At 38.9% G+C, this 19952-nt stretch overlaps 2 protein-coding genes and 1 long non-coding RNA gene across 3 annotated transcripts; all 3 read right to left on the bottom strand.

Annotated features, from left to right (window-relative positions):
• Nucleotides 1-461: 461 nt before the first annotated feature.
• LOC115015414 (uncharacterized) lies at nucleotides 462-2222 on the bottom strand. Its single transcript, XR_003832991.1, has 2 exons — nucleotides 1507-2222; nucleotides 462-936 (listed from the first exon to the last, which is right to left on the bottom strand). It is a non-coding gene; the product is annotated as an uncharacterized LOC115015414 (long non-coding RNA).
• A 2195-nt stretch (nucleotides 2223-4417) lies between these two features.
• Nucleotides 4418-9699, bottom strand: LOC115015412 (heterogeneous nuclear ribonucleoprotein R-like). Its single transcript, XM_029442703.1, is given in 13 exon segments — nucleotides 4418-5658; nucleotides 5660-5851; nucleotides 6417-6538; nucleotides 6628-6777; nucleotides 6862-7067; nucleotides 7193-7328; nucleotides 7539-7715; nucleotides 7886-7999; nucleotides 8115-8174; nucleotides 8176-8223; nucleotides 8326-8444; nucleotides 8560-8720; nucleotides 9625-9699. Coding segments are annotated over 12 exon segments (1896 nt in total). The 5' UTR covers nucleotides 8717-8720; nucleotides 9625-9699; the 3' UTR covers nucleotides 4418-5243.
• A 440-nt stretch (nucleotides 9700-10139) lies between these two features.
• atp5if1a (ATP synthase inhibitory factor subunit 1a) lies at nucleotides 10140-11976 on the bottom strand. Its single transcript, XM_029442704.1, has 3 exons — nucleotides 11793-11976; nucleotides 10512-10624; nucleotides 10140-10406 (listed from the first exon to the last, which is right to left on the bottom strand). Exons 1-3 carry the CDS (start codon nucleotides 11862-11864, stop codon nucleotides 10265-10267), a joined length of 327 nt encoding a protein of 108 aa, XP_029298564.1. The 5' UTR covers nucleotides 11865-11976; the 3' UTR covers nucleotides 10140-10264.
• Nucleotides 11977-19952: the final 7976 nt, after the last annotated feature.

Genomic DNA, 19952 nt, shown 5'->3' with positions numbered 1-19952 from the left:
AGGTTTGTGTCCTAAAATGACAACAAGCAGCACCTTATACAGCCTGTGGTCGTAACCAGCTAACTAATATCCTGTAAGGCTCCGTGTGTGCATGTTGTGAGCATCATTGAATCCGCAACTTCTCCACGGGCTCAACCAAAGACCCTTCGATCAGAAAATTATTAAAACCCTAAATATGCACGCAAAAAATTGTACATTTTCTGAATTACAAGATAAGACGGGACAGGCCGTAACCATATTTCATTTAACCACACAGTGAACCAGACGGTTACTGTTCCGCCCATTATGTTTACATGTCCCAGATTTAGACATCCAACCGGTATAATTACATTCCGCATATGTGGACTAGGATTAGCAGCGACATATTACCACACTTAATGTCAATGATAAGCATTGTAAACCTTACACAAGGGGAAGCCATATTGCTCTGCTTTGAATGCTTTATCGAATTCATGCAACACTTATTAGAAAACCTTTTTTATTGGGACAACAAAAATCAAGTATAATGAACTTTTGTGCAAAACAGATCTAAATGAAAATCAGATTATCTGAAAAACATTTCACACTAGAATTTAATAAATAAATAAATAGTAAACAACTCTTAGAATAATACTTACTATAGCCAACTTCTGAACAATGTTAAGTATTATAAAAATAGAGAAAAACTACCTACCTACAAGTCTACCTCGTGTGACTGGCTGGTTGGTTCGTGTACGACTAGGTTCCCTTTGTTCATACTAAAAAGCTGTTATAAACAATTGGATAGTCAACACATGTAACATCACATTTTACTTACTACCAAAAACATGTATTCAACAATCAAGAGCAACAGATCATTTCCCTTTACATTGATAATCATTTAAACTGGATAAGGAAGCTGCAGTCTGCTGGACAGAGCTCTGGATCACATGTCCATCAGCTGTGTTCTCCTACCATCTGCAACAAGTGAAAATACATTAACCATTAGAATATAGGCTTCGCACACCTTCTTCTTAACACCCAATTCAAGGACTTTTCAATGACTTTCAAGGACCAAATTCAAGGACCCAACAAAGCATAGACAAGGATTAATGTTTACAACTGTTACAACAGTGAAGATTTATAATGAGAACTAGCAGGCTTTACAGAAACTTAAAGACAACAATTTAAAGAGAGGCATGACACGGCACAGAGAAATTATATATTGTATAAGCATAGCGATAGACAGACTTATTTACAGAGCTAAGGAAAAAAAGGAAAAATACATTCTATTCTTGCACTAAATATATAAATTCAAGCACTTTCTATACCCATGTCTGTCTATTTTCAAAAACGTTTAAGGCCTTGATTTTATCCCTCAAATTCATAAACTTTCAAGGATTTCCAGGACCCACGATAGACATTTCTCAAGACAAATGAACTTCTCTTTAAATGAAAACAGATTTGAATGTGATATTTACATTAAGAGACCAAGAAGTTGGTCCAACAATACAAAAGTAGCTGCACTAGTCCACAATTATTTCTCACCTGTGCCTTCTGCTGAGCTGGGAACACGGAGACCAGCTTGTGACCAGCTATGAGTACTGGACCTGGTCCAGTAAGAAGTTCATTCTGAGGGCTGTGAAACCCTGTGATGAGTCTGCGTCACCGCACGTGGAGAACAGTCTCCTGACTCAGAGCTGGAAAAGTGCCACACAGACGAGGGCATGTTAACAAATCTTGGTCAATCTGTTTCTAAGCATCAACATGATCATCGACGCCAACGACTAGAGAGATATCGTCTTTAATATGATGCAATAATATCCATTACAACGGCTTATGTGTCAGATATGTGACTTGATGCCAAGTTAATTCTGAACAAGATCTTACAGAGCATATTTGCTCTGGGAAGGAAAGAGGTCAGAAGTAAAAGTTCCTTCTGCAGCCTTGAACAATCTGCCTCGTGGACACGGTTGTGAACTTGGATAATTGATTAAATGTATACATTAAGTTTTTGTGTACCGTCCATAACTGTATGTGGCCATGTGTTTATCTATATGTTGCCATGTGTATGTTCAGTTGCTATGTGTTGCTGTATGTATATCCATGTTTCTGTGTACTGACTGTGAAAACAAATATCCCTCTGGGACAATACATTCAAATCTAAAGAGACAAATAGAAAATGAAACATTATGTTCTAATATATAACTACATTTAAAAGTAGAAACATGGTGCAACTTTCTGATAATACAGATAATGAACAATCTTACCAATCAGTCCCTTCCATTTGTGTGAACTCATTCACATGGATGGGGGGGGGGGGGGGGCAGCTCCTTTACTGCCTGGTGACAAGAGGCAACATATAAAGACACAGTTCTGATGAGAAACTGTAAAGGAATCTCCAGCATTTGATGGCACTTCAATGCAAACTGTGTGACACAATTAGCTTTCTGATATAATACTGTGCTCCTATTTCAGTCTTACCTGTGCAATATAAATACTAGTGGCATCTACTGGCGGTAAAGGGTACATACATCTGTTTTGAGGCACAGCCATTGTTCCAACATCAGCCAATTGTATCAGTATTCATTCAGAATTCTCACTGCAATTCAAATACATTTCAATAACAGCTCCTCTAGTTATTATCTATCTATTATTTAACACTTTTCCAGCTCAGGTAATGGCCAATAAATGCAGCGTCCGGGTAAAGGAACAATGGATCACTAGTCGTGCTAGTGTCGAACTGCTACCTCTAGCGGCGTAGGAGGGGAAATGTTCACCACCACCACCGTCACAGAATGTGTGTGCAGACAGCTGAGGAGATTTTGGTGCAGTGAGCCAAGACAGGCAACAGGTGTTTGCAGGGTTTGGGGTTCATAGTGCTTTCCAAATCCTTGAATGTCTGACTTCTGGCTGTTCAATCCAGTCTAAAGAAACATCCATTTGGCTCTTAATTTGAGCACAATCTTTTCATTTGGATTAAGGGGAAAAATATGCACTATGAATGTGATCGAAATAAACATTGCTCATGTGTTCTCGAAACCCCAGAAACATGCTGAAAACAATAAAGGTTTAATATTTCCAATGATTCTTCAGTCAACTTTAGTGACTTGTGTTCTTCATAGCCTGGGGGGGGGGGGAGAAAGAATTACACTCCTACTGAATAAAAAAGAGATTGATTCGTAGTGCAGTATATTAGTAAGGAAACAATAAGAACAAAGTGTAATTATGGCTAGTGTATCTCCAGTGATTACAATTAGCTACAGGAGAGGAGACAGTACTCTGTGCAAGGCTAGCTCACCCTCAAGTACCGTTCAGGTGAGTTCCTCACTCTAGTGGCGCCGCTCTCAATGCTTCGCCACCTAGGCAGGTTGGAATAAGAGGACAGACACATGAAACAAAATACAATGATACCATGGTACCAAAAGGCAGATGCTAAAAAACACTTTTCTATAGTAAACAATTTCTGAGAGGTGGTCACTTGCTATGGCAGAAGGCACATTTTAGAATTTTAACCCTTTGGATGGTCAGATCCTTGGTGTCTTCAAAAAGGAGAGCACAGATGGTTGAGATGATGTGCAGATTTTGGAAATAAAAAATTAATTGGAGACAACTCAGCATACAAGTACAAATCCATTCAAAGTCAAATGTGTTGTTCCAACTGTTGTAAGGGTGTCGGTATCAGGATCATACCAGTGCAAGTGACATTTTACCATTATCCAAGATTGTCCTTGTCTTTAAAGTTTGCTTTAACAGGTATACACAGTATATGCTTCAGTAAATGTCAACCTGCCTTAATAAACACCATTCATGTTAACAACAACAACTCTGGAGTTGCAAAGCACGGGAAATTTACACCTGTGAAAATAATGCAGGTTTGCTGTGCTACTATACTACACCCTAAAATAATTTGCACAAAATCAAATCAAATCTCAGCACATTTTCTATGGTTCTGCAAAAGAAATGCATTTCCTTGGCTGCGTCCCAAAAATATTTCTCCGACTGGCTCTGAAGAGGTAAAAGTGTAAAGTGAAAGGACTGTACTAATTTAAGCATCAACAATTTTCACAAATATAAATTACCTATATGAAGCACTCAGTGTTTTCTTCGTCTTCATGAATGGCATGGAATAGCATTTAGTGAGGGAAGGCTGAAGTTTACTCAAGCATACACAGATTACCCGTGCACACAAATTTTTAATGACAATCTTGAGTAATCGCAAGAAATCAAAATTGCAGTTGTTGGTATTGCTTCGATATTCACTATATAAATTCTGAGTGCAGGAAATGACTGTAGTCTGATGTAACATGCACTGAAAAGTAAAGGGTTAAAATCCTGTTATCATCCTCTTGCGCAATTTCAGTCTTTTGCAAAAAAATTTGACTTGGAAAAGAAGATCTTCATCCAAATAAGAGAATTGAGGTAAAAATCAAATCAAATACTGAATGACAACATTGAATTTGAGTATCTGACAATTGACTGATGCTCAGCTGAGTTTTATTGAAACGGAACAAACGTAAAAGTTATAAATACAAAGAACATCAGAACAAACTGCTATGGCTCTTAAGGTAAGCCAAACCAAATTCTATTGGGCAAGTTCAAAGAAAACATAGGAAGTTATGGTATCAGTTTAAAAAAAAAACACAATTTGTCTACCTCTAGAAATGCTAGGCATACACTTGAACATTACAAAACTTTGATTTCTTCCTTCCTGTGGATTCTTTTCTCCACCATTGCAAAAAATGAAGTATGAAGCTCTAACCATATGCATTTATTTACAAGCAAGTCCCTAAGCAACTATGAGAAACCACAAATCAAGGGAGTACAAGAAGGGGAAGGAGGAAAGGGCATGGACAAAAACTTCCTGCAAGGCAATATCATTATTTAATGTCCTCTCAGACTTTTGAGAATGAATGTCCACTTTTTTTTTGTAAATGTTCATTGTTGGCTTTAAATGAATCAGGAACAAAACGTAACAATAAAAGTGTTTTGTGTGTTTTTTTTTAAAGACACATGTCCCAATGTAACCGTAGGAGTAAGAAATGATTCACCACAACGGTTACTTTCACTTCTTCAGCCAAAAGGCTTTCCAGCCAATCATCTTGAGCCAATTCTGGAGTCTGTCCGTTTTTTTTCTCTGAGATATATACAGATTAATTTTTTTTTCATGAGGAGTGAAGAATAAAAAGTCAATCAAAAAATTGTGGCCAATCTCCTGTTTTTTTTCTTTTTATTGTTGTTTTTCTCTTTTTTTGTTGTTTGTTGCCAAATACCTTTGGGTGCATCTACTTCCACTGCTGCCCATAAGAATCCTGTGAAAACTCCATGGTGTCATTACTGTAACCATAGTTACCGGAATAGTCGGCCCCTTGCTGCAGGGGCTGCTGGGCGATGGGCTGGGACCCCCAGTTCTGCTGGTTGTTGGTCTGGCGGCGCTTGGAGTCAGGCTGGTTAAACACGTCTGCCTTCCTCTTTCCGCCAACGTTACCACCACGATTGCCCCTGGCCCCGCGTGGACCGCGGCCCCTCTGCGGCTGGAAAGGGGCTCCCCGTCCTCCTCGGCCACCCCTTGGACCACCAAGGGGCGGTCCTCTTTGGGCATAGCCCCCGCGGCCTCGTGTCGGGGGTGCTCCACGAGCTCTAGGTGGAGGAGGCCCCCCCCTGCTGGGACGAGAACCACGGCCCCTCATGCTGTACACAGTCTTCGTAGCCATAGTAAGGGTCTTCATAGCCACCACGGTAGTCATGATAGTCGTAACCATAGTAGTCATCATAGTAGTCATCATACCCATAGTAATCTGGAGGATAGGAATAGCCCCCTCGGCCACCACGACCCCTGCCTCGGCCTGGTGGCGGCATGCGCGGAGGTGGGTAATAATAGTAGTCATCATACCTGCAGAGGGGAGGATACGGTTACATTTAATGAATTCTTTATGAGAGAATAGGTTGTGCAGCTGATGAGTCCTGTGTTTCCCCTGGGTTGAGTGCTTTTTTTGGGGAGGGGGGCTAGTCATCACTATTAGCTTAAGCATCTGGCATTTTACACTGTATAAATTAGCCTAGCAGCTTACAGACTTTTCCTTACTCATAGCTCTTCTACTCTTACTTGGTTTAAGTCACTGCATCCCCCAACAGTACACCACGGTTGAATTTCAGCCTGGATGCACGTTTTTTCAGTCTAACATTGTTGAAACAAAGCAGCAGATATTGGTAGCGAGAGCAACAATTAAGTGGACTGCCAAGTGTTTGAATGCTGTCTGTGTGTTTGTGTGCAAAGCCCCGCCCCTAGGTGAAATACAGAGATCAAGGAGGAGAGAAACTAGCACGGCAGTAAATGACAGCAAAACACAGTTCAGACTCTCACACTGAGCGGATATGAAACAAGAGCACATTTGGTAAATAACATATTTTGTGTCTTTCAGGGGGAAACACTGGAGACACGCGTCTCTGTGCCTCACCCTGAAGTCCTAGTGGTCTGCCGAGCTGCTTGGCGCTCTTTCCTCTTCTTATCTGGTGGCTTAGCCAGGACGATCTCAATTTCCTCTCCTCCTAGCTCCTTCCCGTTCATCTCATCCATTGCCTAACCAAACAAAACAATCAATCAATTACTGCAACATACATCGAATCATCAGACATGCAAAATGCCTGTTCTAAAGCATGAAAACCCACCTTTACGGCAGCATCCCTTTCTTCAAAATGAACAAAAGCATAGTCTTTCAATTTCTTCACTCGCTCCAGCTTTCCAAACTGAGAAAATGTCTTTTCAAGAAGCTCTTCAGTCACTGCCGTGGCCAGCTTCCTGACAAAGAGCACCTTGACCTACGAAGACAAAAAAAACTCCAGGTTTGTTGCCCTGTAGAAAAGTACACGTTTGTGTTTTAAAGAGAAAGACATGAGACGTACCTTCGCCATGACCTCTGGGTCTGGCTCAGCAACGGGGTCAGCCCACTCAACAGTAACTGGGTTCCCCCACACCTTGACCTTTCCACTCATTAGGCGGCGGCGAGCCTGTGCTGCGGACTTGTGATCCTCGTACTCCAGGAAACAGAACCCACGGTTCTTCTTCTTGTCGTCTGGCTGGTGGTACAATATCACCTCTTGGAGACCCTCTGTGAGAAGAAACAGTAACATCTCTAATTTCCAAAATGGTTGTCATGTCCATCATCCTTTATGACTGAGGATTTGTTTGAATGAGTTTCTGACAAAATTCCACCTCTGTGCTTTTGAAACTGACCTGTAACTTTGCCAAAGTCTTCCAAAATACTTTCCCTTGTCTTGTTCTTTGGAATTGATCCGACAAACAGGCGATTGTTTGCAACAGATATACACACTCCCAAGTACTTGCCAGGGCGGATTTCATGGTTATCACACTGAAAATAAAATGGAGGCCAAAAATGGTGTAAAATTCATTGTAAATGAACACCATTAAGCAATTTGAAGCTGGAATTCTTAAAAAAAGAAAGAAAAAAAAAGTAATACTCCAGAGATCAAATAAGACTATTTTCAAAATGTCTAGAGTATCCTTTAAAACTAACTCAGTTGTTATATCGTTTCTTCCTATACCGTTCCATGCTACTTACAAGCTTTACAGCCTTTTGCGCATCATCCTTATTGCAGTATGTGATGAAGGCATAACCCCTATTCTGACCAGAGAGAGGGTCCATCATTAGCCTGAGGTCCCAGATGGGACCAGCAGACTCAAAGAGCGGCACCAGCTCATCTTCATATAAATCCCTTGGGATTTTTCCAACAAACACCTGATGAAGAAGAGAGAAATAGGGGGACAGGTTTAAGGATTTGTAAATAAATATACAGCATGTTCTACAGGATTATAAATGATACTATACAGATTGAATATTTCTCCAACTGTACTATTCAAGACTTTAAAGTCATGACAGGCTCATATATAAACATATCACTTGTCTACCTCAGTTCCAATCCCTGGTTGTATTCCTCTGAACACATCATCAGGTGGCGGACCTCCATACTTTCTCTGCCCTGTGGTGACATCCAGGGTGTATCCTGTCCGCTCCAGCAGAGACTGAAAAACACCAAAAACAAAACATTAACAGAGCTGCATGGCAGCAGAGGCATGTTAGTATGAAATGTATTCTGATCTTCTATGCAACAAAGCTCAGCCACATGACTTTGTTTACCTTTATTTTCGCCTCATCTGGGCCCTTGGTGGACTCTTGTACTTTACTTCCCTGTTTTTCCTCTCTGTCTGTAAGTCTTCATGACTCCACAAAGAAAAGCACTTTTATTCTAGATTAAAAAACAAATGAGATATTATTAGTTAGTCTACATTAACATGAAACTCCTCTCAAAGACAACAAATGAAAGTAATCTATTCATGTAGATAGATACCTGTACATGAGACAGGTCGCTCTCTTTGAATTGCTGCAGCACAGTAAGCGCGCCCTCCTCATTGAACTCACGCAGTGCATCAATGGCCCTTTCATCAAGGTCAACATACGCCACCAAACCTACAATTACAAAGCATGTTCATTGTCAGGCTCAGCTACAGTATGCACCTATAATACTCCAGCACAGCTTCTTAATATGACATGTCATAGCTCTTTCAAAACAACTGTCACCCACCTGTCAGGAAGATGTTATCAAGACTTTCAGCCACTTTCTGGGGCAGCCCAGCATCAATGAGTGTCTGGTAGTTTTCTGTGTGTGTTGTTGTCACATCCATAGGCTCTTCTTCCTCCTTAACAGGGGCAGAGCTACCGTTCACCTCAGCGTCAGCCATTGTTCTGAAATATAAAATATAGCAACCAAGAAAAACTATTTGTTATTAAAGTTCAATTTAAGATTGAATTCTTCTTGATCACGATAGATAACCCTTTATTAGTCTCACAGTGGGGATATTTGCAGTGTTACCAAAGCAAGATATAATAAATAAGTAAACAGTAATAGAATAAAAAATAGAATAAAGTTAGACGGTTGAATTCACATTATTCCACATAGGAAATATAAATATTGCATTACATACATACATCGATCAACAAATACTGGGATTTCATAATCCGAAACTGAATGCATGTTTAAATAAAGACAATATTAAGCAAATTGTTTTCAAACGGATGGATGTTGTGATCTGACTTTCAAGTTAAACACCTTTAACGTGACTTTCATTTGAAATAATAGTCTGCTAGGAATCGAATGTGTTAAAAATACTGTTGGATAATTGAAATTCACGTGAAAATGTGCAGGTATTGCACGGTAACATAACACGGTCACTTAAAGAAGACACCGTCCCGCCCCCTTCACATGCAGCTTGATAGCTAGCGAGGTGGACACATTTATGTTCACATTTACATGCACGGGGTGTACTGGGCGAATGCAATTTTCTAACAGACAGAGGCAATTTACAGTTTTCAGAGCAAAATACATCTCCAACATTTGTATCTTGAGCTAACAATAATATTGGTTAGCGGGCTAGCTAACGAGCTTATACGAAGGCCTCGCCGTGCAGAAAGACAGCTTTCAGACACACACCCGCGCGCGCGCTCCGTACAAGGTGCAAACAGATAGTTAGCAAAACTCACCAGTCCAATTCGGAACACTAATAATGGCGAGTGTAAAAATGTGGAACGATTAACTTTCCGCACGTACAAAAAATGTCAATTATGAAGAATACGTTTGAGTCCAACCCACGAGACAAATTTCCAGACAGCTACGGTCTCGTCGTCGGCTCGCCCGAACAACGCCACCGTTCAGCAATCATCGCGAGATTTGGGTGGTGGAACGCGCAGAGGGGCGGGTGTGTTCGTTTTGGCTACATTTCATGGCGATTTGCAACATAATCGCCACCAAATGCAGTGTTATATCCTTAGTATAATTTCTGTGTCTTGCAAAAGGTATGATATATTACTTTACATAAAGTAGAAAATAAGCTTTGATTTCATATAAACAAAGCTAGAGGATAGTTACATCCCGGCGAAGTAGCTACATAATTCAACCTGGGCGGACAGTGCGTTGACTTAAAACAAGCGCTTTATTATCAACTATCCAACCACAGAGGATGAACTTTGACCGACACGACTTCGGCCCAATGTAATGCATCTATTCTGTGCAGACTACAGGATCAGCCTAATTTTTCTAACAAACAGATACTCAAAGCACAACCCACAGATGACATTTGACAAAACACAAACGAAATTTACAAAGACTCACAGATGTTCAAACACTTTAATGAAATAAAAAAGTTAACTGCTTTACTGATCAGATGAAGTCTTGTAGAGGACGTGCCTTGACCAGCAGTCAACTATTTAATAGAGGACCAGGCTTCCGAGCCTCAGTCATCATGGTTCAGCTTTCTGATTTTGCCCTTGTGGCGGTCAATCTCCTTTTGCAGGCGCTCAATCTCCTTCTTGTGGTGATCAATCTCCTCTGAGTGATGCTTCCTCAGTGCCTCCATCTGCGCCCTCTCCTTCTGCCTGCAGGTGGAAACAAAGTGACTAGGTTCAAATCGTGTGGAAAACCAAGGAGACAGGCAGGAGCCTTCGCCAGTGTGATTACTACTATAATGGCATGTTTCTCACCTGAAGTACCGCTCCTCTTCTGCCACTTCTCGCTTTCCAAATGCACCCCCTGCCTCCCTCACAGAGCCTCCTCCACCTCCACCTTTACCTGCTCCCTTGCCCAACTCGCCAAGCTGGAATAAGCAGAGGAAATTGCCACAATTCTCATACAAGTACAGTAGCTATTATTCCTAGACTATCTTCTGGTGGTCAACCTGGTTTTTCACCTATGTGCTTATCATGTAACCTAAAATACAAGCAGTGCACTTTTTACTGCTGGTACACACCAATAAAAATGTTGTACAGACGTCGATTTATTGGTTGCTTCAGTAAACTACCTAATTTCTCTGAATACATGGTCTTGTTTCTATCCGTTTATACTAACAATATAATTCACAAGCTTATACTAGTACAATATAATTCACAATTGTCTTAAATGTCTTTATCTGTTCGGGAAATATAATAGCTATAAATCAAGAACACAACAGTGTTCCTAAATTAGACTCTTGTGAGCTCTTATGCAATCCCATCTCCATAACAGAACAGAAAACTCAATTAATATTTTGGAAAACATGGTGCAGAACATTTAATGTGTTTGTTTTATGAATTCCTTTATTATGCTGTCACTGCTAAAGGTTACACTTCTATTCCTGCTACTAAACCCATTTATTGTCTGTTGATATGTCCCTGTTCTGCATTGTTCAATAAAGTCTTTGGTGGAAAAAGTGCATATTGTTTCATTGACTTTCATTGTCACAAGTTCTGGAGGAAGTACAGAGGTCATATACTTTAGTAAAAGTAGGGACAACAAAATTAAAGAATAAGATAGATATGAAATATTCCAACTTTTCGCCTCAGTGTTCACCATACACAGAACTGAATCAAATAAAACAAAAAACATCCATTTGTCGAATTGTATTCCTGGTTCATTACAGTCTGCAGCATGATCTAATGTTGTCAAAGTAGAGCAAAAAGTAAAGTAGCCTAAAACGAAAATTCTCAAGTACAGTAGTATCTCAAATGTGTACTAAAGTAAAGTAACGTTACTTGAGCAAAATGTAATGCGTTACATTCCACCACAGACAGTAAAACAAGAGCTTTTTAGTTCAGAGTTGTTGATTAGCAACTTTTCTAACTTAAACTTTAACGTGCATACACGGAAATGTCATCGATAAACAAGAAGTGAAACCTGACTACAAGTCAGCAACTAGCTAGCCTTGCTACTTTGTCCGATAACAACTACAAGCTAATGCTAACATCCCAAAAGTCCTCTGTCACCAGTCCAGCGCAGTTTAACGTTACCTGATCAGATGCCATCCTAATCTGAGAGGCAATGCATCTCCTGAGGTTGCCTCTGAGAAGAAACCTTGACATTGTAATATCTGATATATGAGTGCAACTGCAACAGGACAGAGAAAGCTTTTACTGTTTACTGTCCTACTTAAAATGCGGACATATGAAAGTAAACGCCTCATATGGGCGTCGAGACCATGGTGGATACATGCACCTCCGAGCGCTTGTTGCTGCAACCAGGCGGCGAGGGGTAAGAACTGCAGGAGTTATGTACAGTGAGCTCTTCACATAGTGATATAATAGAGCAGGGCAAAAAATAGCAGCCAAAAGCTGGAAAAGTATGCAAGTGGCAAGTAGATTTGTATCACTTACCAGCCAAAACACAGTGGTAATCTGTTGAGAGGCATTCACTAGCCATTCATTTTTTACCCTGCATTTGAGATTTACAGCTATGCTCATGCACAGTTGTACAAGAAGTGTCTTTTAAACGATAAGTAAAAGTAGCATTACCACAGTGTAGTATGAATAAAAATCTTGCATTTAAAATGTTGCTTAACTAAAAGTATAAAAGTATTAGCATCAACATATACTTACCAAAAGTACTCATTCTACAGAATGACCCATTTCAGCATACTGTTTGCTATATTATGGGATTATGATTATTCATGCATAAATGTGTATATCCCTTTAATATTAAAGATGGTGAGTGTGGTGTGGTGTGTTATTTTTGTTGTGTATTTTATACATTTCTTTATATAACTTTATATACTGGGTATTGTGAATTTCCCTGGAGATCAATACAGTGTTAATAAAGTAATAATATAATTATTTGTTGATTATATTTTGTATAATTAATCTGAATGCGGAAAGTAAGTAATAACTTAAGTTACCAAATACATGTAGTGCAGCAAAAAGTACAATATTGAAGTATAAAGTAGCCAAAAAAGTAATACTGAATTTACTAGTACCTCAAAACTGTACTTTAGTACAGTAGGCTACTTGAGTAAATGTACTTATACATACTCATGCAGTAGCATCTGTCAACATGTAAACAACTAGTTAACCCATATTTATTTAACTTGCGTAAGATACCTCATGCTCATAGAGAAGTCATTTGGTACCCACTCGGAAAATAGATTTTTCCTTTAACTACAACATTTAAACCCAAGTAAAATGCAATTAGTCGTTTATTATTGGGAATTGAATTCCTCATATATTTAGAATTGCTTGACCATAGAGAAATACTGAAACACTCACTAGATTAAACAATCAATTAATAATGAATCATTAATTGATTGAAATTATGTTAATTGAGCATTGTCATTTCCTCACTGATTAGCAATAAATAATGTTTTAGAAGTTTCTATGAAACTTCCAAAAAAATATTAGGAAATTAGTGACCCATAAAATAATAAATAATAGTTCACTTTTCCTGTTGCTATGAAACCAAACAGCATTAATATTTCATACAATGATTTGATTCATGATTTTGTATTCTATGGTTTTATATTCTATGGGTCTCCCACAGCACCTGTAAAGAACTGAAGAAACCCCATGTAAAGCTAGAGAATTGTTCATCCATCCATATGTTCAACTAATGATTCCTGTTTAAGAACCCAGCAGCACACAGGCCAGGTCTCAAGTCCAGGAAAGATAAGGTGGGGCACCATGCAAACAGTTGGAAAACAAGCACACTGCCATAATCTTTCCATGGTTTGTCTCATTCAGTGGAACAGAAGATTACTCTATACTTGCAACTATACACAGATTTCCCTTCCTTTTATTTGTATCTATTGATTACTCCTAAAAAGCCGCATAGGCCTATCTAATTGATTCCATGCTCATATTTTGTAACCACTATGTACAGACTTATGCAGCAAACTGACATCCTTGTGTTGTGGGTCTATTAATCAAAGGAAGGAAAAGGTACTGGGTGAGACACACTCAGCAGCACAAAGGGAAGCTTTGCACTGTAAAGAGAGGTGGTGGGTGTTTAGTACAGATGAGTCATAATGGAGTCACACTGATGAATAGTTCTCCCTGACATACAATGCTCAGCGCAGCTCAGTGTATTATGAGCTCACACCCTTTCATCATCTGAATCCAGCAGGGTTCACGATCTGTGGGCAAATGTAGGTGTAGTGCTGTTGTGATGACGTGCTGCATCCTGTCCAGCTGTTTGAGTTCAGCGATGACCAAGATGATCCGGAAACTCGGGTGAAAAGAGAAGCATTCATAGGTGTTTGGCCACTGTGTTCTGTAATGCAACAGCTATAGATTATAAATGTACAGGGAGGAAACAAAGGCAAGGAAAGTGTAAAAGATTGTACACAACTTTGGAATTGTGCAACAGAGTAAGATGTTTTGCTCTGAAGGAATTTACTTTATTTTCCAGGTTGGATTCAAACACTTAGAGATATATTTTGAACATTACTTTATGCTTTTGCACATCAGTAACAGGAACATTGCACACAGAGGTAGTAACACTCTTGCAACAAACGGTGGCAGTATACTCTTGTACAGACGGAGACCATAAAGCATAAAGCATTCATATAACATATTCATACAACAATTCCTTTTAGTTCTTCTTGTAATGGAAGTGCCACACTCGTTTTGCTTTAAATGAGGATGGAAATTGAGTTTAGAACAACAGAACAATAAATATATATAAATAAAATATAATCATTATTCAGAGGTAGCTGAATTTGCTGCATTTGTCACATAACTTGAGTGTAAAACAAAAATAATCGCTAACTTGTAGAGAATTACTGATAAATCTTTCAAAAAGGATAATAAGAGTAATAAGGGGAGCATTCTTGTTCCTTAATGGCACTACCTTTTAATATTAAATTACCTCCAAAGATACAAATAATCATAGCTGAATCAACCGGAAGTCATTTTGTTGTGTGGAGAAAATATAAGCTAACACACTGAGGCAAACCGAACTTTGAAGGCTGTTTCTGTGCGCGTTTGTGTGCGGCTGTGCGCGTTTGTGCATGTTTTTCTATGGTCATATATGGACTTCCGGTCCACTGGATACAGAGCAGCCAGTTATCTGGATCCTTTCAGAGCTGCTCACCTCGCTGGCTCAAGTGTTGCCATAGGAAATAGTATCCTGGCAACAGCACTAACCTGAGCAAAGACAAAGTAAGGTCATGCAGACAACAAGATGTGGTACAATGTTCCTGGATGAACAACCTCTGCGTGCAAGGACATTCATTATAATTATGTCATATTATCCTTTCAGCATTTTTGCATGATTATTCCGGCTGACATTTACTGTGAACTCACATTATACTTGCATGGCTCCATTTAAGAGACATTTTGGTGCAGTCTTTTATGAATCCACATGCTGCCATGCGTAATGCTTATAATCTGCCTGCTTCTATCAGTGCACTATCAATTATTTGCATGAAATATTGTTCTCATCGGAAATCCATTCATACCTCTGGAAAAAAAGCATGTTGATATACCCCTGGGGATGTAACTGGACCTTTTGTTCAGGGTTTCAAAGCATATTGCTGAAGTGTTGGCATGGAGTCACTTTAGTAAAGTACTGAGACGACAGATTCCTTTTTCTAGAAGAAAACATGGAATAAATGGAAATACAATGGCATTATAATTGCAGTGCAAGGAACAGTACACGATAATATTTTGTAAGCGTAAACCTTAATTGGTATTTTAAAAGTATTTAGACTTCTTGGTTTCCTTTATGTGCATTCAGCTCATCTAAATATGCTGATGCTGAAACTCCTTGTTCCCAATAGTCCTCATGATCAGCCTGCATGTTGCCACTGTTGCCATGGTGACCACCAGGACTGGTAAAGGGGTCCAGGTTCTGTTTTTTCTGTACATACAGTACAGTACGAGGCCTTTTGACCGAGGAACATTGGCAGAATCTTTTTACTGTCTTGACAGGCAGCTTAATAATAACTAAAGGAGAATTTACTTATTTAGCAAACTGATTACGATGTGAAGAGTGCGTCCAAAAAACTGCCAATCGGTTCTTTCGAAACAGTAAAGGTACATCTCTTGATTCCCTAACTTGGCAGACCGGACTCAGACTGCTCCCACAAAGTCCTGTTGTAGCATTCACCAATAGCATTTTCAGTTTCAGAAAAATATTCTACAGCCATGCTAGCAGCTCTGTTAGCCTGTTCTTCTGAGCTAAATGCTATTGTCACTTTGCTAACATGCTCATGTTTAGCAGGTATAATATTTATCATGTTCACCGTCTTCATTTAACATGTTAGCATGCTAACATTTGCTAACAAGGACTAAACACAAAGTACGACTGAGGCTAATGGGAATGTCATTAGTTGTGCATGTCTTTGGTCATAACCAATGTATCTGGCAAATACATTAAAGTCTTTACATGATGATTGTGTTAGATGAAAAGTTAAGGGAATACAAAAGTGATAAAATTCACCCTGAAGTCTGTTTGTGTATGTTTGTATATTGCTGTATATATATTGTGGTATGTCAATTGTATTGTATTTCTATATTTGTAGTGTATTGGGGTTTTATGATAGTGAAAGCTATTTTTCTTTCTACATGTAATAGCCCAACTAGGGACACAAGTAAAAAAAGAATTGTAATAGCTATACACTCTCTGTGCAGCTCATCAGTTTCATGCTCTATATTAAAACTTTGTTAAATTGCATTGTCCCTATTAAATAAATTAAAATAAAAAGTCAGGAAATCACCAAAGTTATTAAGATTCATTCATCCTCTGGGCACCATGACAGTCTGTACAAAATGCCATTTCAATCAATCCTGTAGTTGTCTAGACATTTCACTAAAAGCCAAATATATCAACCTGCTCATGGCACAAGAGGAAATTCAGTAAACAATAAATTAAATAAATATCTGTACAAAATTGGAACTCAATCCATTAAATAGTTGTTGTTATGATCACATTGAGCCTCTTCTCAGGTTCCAGCTGATTTAATTGTACAAAATGTCCTATACATTTTAATATTAAAACATTCTTCATTCCAGCAGTGCCATATCTAGTCATTAGCCTCCCATTCAACCCCTGGGGTTCGCATACAGGCTGAAACCACTCTCAAGAGACAGTTGGCATTTAGCTATGACACACAGACACAGCTGTAATCCAGAATATTTGACTTCTTTTCATTTAGATGCAAAGGAGCCACATCAGGAGGTAAAGTGCAAGAAAAAGAGAATATGTGTGTGTAAAAGAGAGAAACACACTAACAATGTTTGTATTGAAATATAGAAATAGAAAGCCTTTATCGCCATTGTACAGAATAAAATGAAATTATTAGTGCTACTCCTGATCAGTGCAGTTCAAAGACAGAATAAAAACAAGAAAAGACCACACAAATAAAACAACAAACATCCACAGTCAACAGAAACGGGTTTTGGAATAGTAAATAAAAATGTTTAAAATACTATGTAATATTGCACTATGGTAAGAGTAAATTATTTCACTGAAGCAAATGTACTTATTGCGCTAGTATGAATATAATTATTGTGCTATAATAAGTGTAATATTGCACTTGTAAGGATATAGTAATTGCACAAGATCCAGTAGGTTTGCTACATATATTTGTAAGTATTTATTTCAGATTAATGAGAGGCCTTATTATATCAACCTTGACCATCCTCCTTATCATTCCTGCTCTCTGTGCTGATTTCTGAGTGGTCAGTGATTGCTTTGAATATGTACTGGCATTTAAGAGAAATTCTGCCGTATACTAAACAGACAAGCCTGCGGTTTAAGCTTCTTAGAGTCTTGGATCTGTTACGCTCTGGAAGACAAGAGCATCCTTTGAGTCGAAGGACGTGCTGTGCCACAGCTCAAAACAATGGATATAGTTCATCTTAATTAGCTGAAGTTTTGTTCTCCAGCAAGGACTTGAAATTAGCAACTTGGGTGTAAATATTCATATTGTGAATATTAACAATGTGAATACAAAACCATTTTAAGATTACAAGTCACACCTCATAATATGAGGGAATTCAATATAACAACACCCCAAAATGGCTATGAGTTTGAATCAGCGCCTCTCTGACGCAACATAAACGAAACATTATAAGCTTCAAAAACGAAATAGTGATTATTCTATTTAGTAGCGGCTCTTGAGCATTTATGAAAGCACATGATCTTTTTCAGCAGATATACCTTTACAAGTTATTATGGATTTCTATGCTCTATTCATTTTCCAATCTTCTTTGAACACCTTAAGAAAAAATCTGAACATCTACAGTTCCATGACAAACTTCATCTGCTGATGAGGACAGGGTAATGTGATTAAAAGCTGCAAAACAGCTACTAAATGGACCTTGTGATGAGAAACAATTGTACTGTGTATTGTATTGCAGTTTCCAAGTGTTATTGCTGTAATTATGTATTGTGTCCAATCCTAAATACCATTATATTACAAAGCAGTATACAGGCATGAAGCTGATGCTGGAGTGAGTGATCAGGTGGTACTTTAGTGTCTTGCTTGTTGACAGGTTGCAGTAATATGAGTTAAAAGACATTGGCCGGTTCCAGAGATTTAATCCATGAAGCAATCCTTTAATTGTGTAACTGTCTCTCCAATCGCTGCTTCTGTCCAGTACCTCAGATAAAACGCCATCTACAATGTCATACAATTTTTAGGTGACAGCATGCCGATAGCAGCTGTATTACTGGGTTCATGCGTAGACAGCCAACGCTGCTTTTACTTCCACTGCTCTCCTCAGCCTTTTCTTTCCTCCTTGTTGTATAATAGGTTGTGTTCTGCAGAGAGAATCACTGACAATAACAGGAATAAGGTTACTTATATTCCGTAAAGCTTGGGTGTTTAGCGTCAAACCATCTCTTCTTCATTGTATGTAATTTCCTCAAGCTTAAACAAAAATACAATTTACAGGAGATGAACCTTGCTACTGCTCTGCACTTGCTAATTATAATAATTTCATGTGCTGCTGACAATCATTAAGAAGACATTAGTGCCTGTGGAAAGAAATAGCATCTTCTCTTTCTGTTCTTTCGCTTCTCTTTGGGAGTTTAAAGACCTTCTCTTCCTCACCCGTCTAGAGAATTAGCATCAGCTGTTTCTATAGCAACAGCCTTCAATTAAGAGACAGCCAGCACCTCGCTGTTACTGCCAGCAAGGTGCTAATTGATCTGGATTTCACGTCGGGAGGGCTGGGGGGTTGAGATGAGAAGCGGGAGTTGTATGTGTTGGATGGTGGGGGGTAGTTATTCATCGACAGCTTTAGGATGTTATTAGCATTGGGGCTCTGTTTTTTACACACACACAGACACACACAGACACACAGACACACAGACACACACACACACACACACACACACACACACACACACACACACACACAGACACACAGACACACATTATTTATTATTGGGATCTTGATTGGATTTGATTTGTAAATGGCTGATGAGGAAAGAGAGGCTGCATCCTTTTACATAATATTTATATATAATATTCACACTTCTTTATAGCTGCATACAAACTGTCCATGTGTGTTTATGTGGGTTAACAGTATGCTGCACTTGTGTATCACGATAAAGAAAGGCTGCAGACAGAAGTTTGTCTCATTCTATATTCATGTTTTTAATGTGAATATAAATTATACAATTAAAATGTGTGTATTTACACATGAGGAAAGTGTTGCATCTTCCCCTGTACCTGTCCGTCCATTTTTCAGCCAACCTGTCTTCTTGGTCAAATAAAGAAATATGAAAAGTGAGAGTCAACAGTGACTTACTTTCAGAGTCAACATTAGTGCTCTGAATTGTCACGAGCAGGCTGTGAACACTGCACAGATGATTTTTGGTGTGAAATGTTTCACAAAGCATAAAAAAAAAATCAGACTCTACAAAGAAAATGGTGCATACCATGTGACATGGTAACAAACATGGTGTACAGTGAAAGATCGTTCCTACAGTAAAGCACACAAGCCAGTCTGCTCTCCTGATGACCTCACAAAATGAGCAAGACTACACAAATGGATGATGTAAAACTCTTTTTCCTTATGCCTTGCAGCAGAATTACAGCACATTGGTTCAATTAAAACGAAGAACAAGAACGGATTATATGGAGAAGAGAGAAAGCAGAGTGGCAATACTGCAGACACAACTAAATTTAAACTGTCGACATCATGTCCTATTTTTAAAGAGGTCAGAAT

The sequence above is a fragment of the Cottoperca gobio genome, chromosome 11 (genome assembly GCF_900634415.1).
Source record: "Cottoperca gobio chromosome 11, fCotGob3.1, whole genome shotgun sequence".
Classification (NCBI taxonomy): Eukaryota; Metazoa; Chordata; class Actinopteri; order Perciformes; family Bovichtidae; genus Cottoperca; species Cottoperca gobio.
This window is presented reverse-complemented; position numbering and strand designations above follow the sequence as displayed.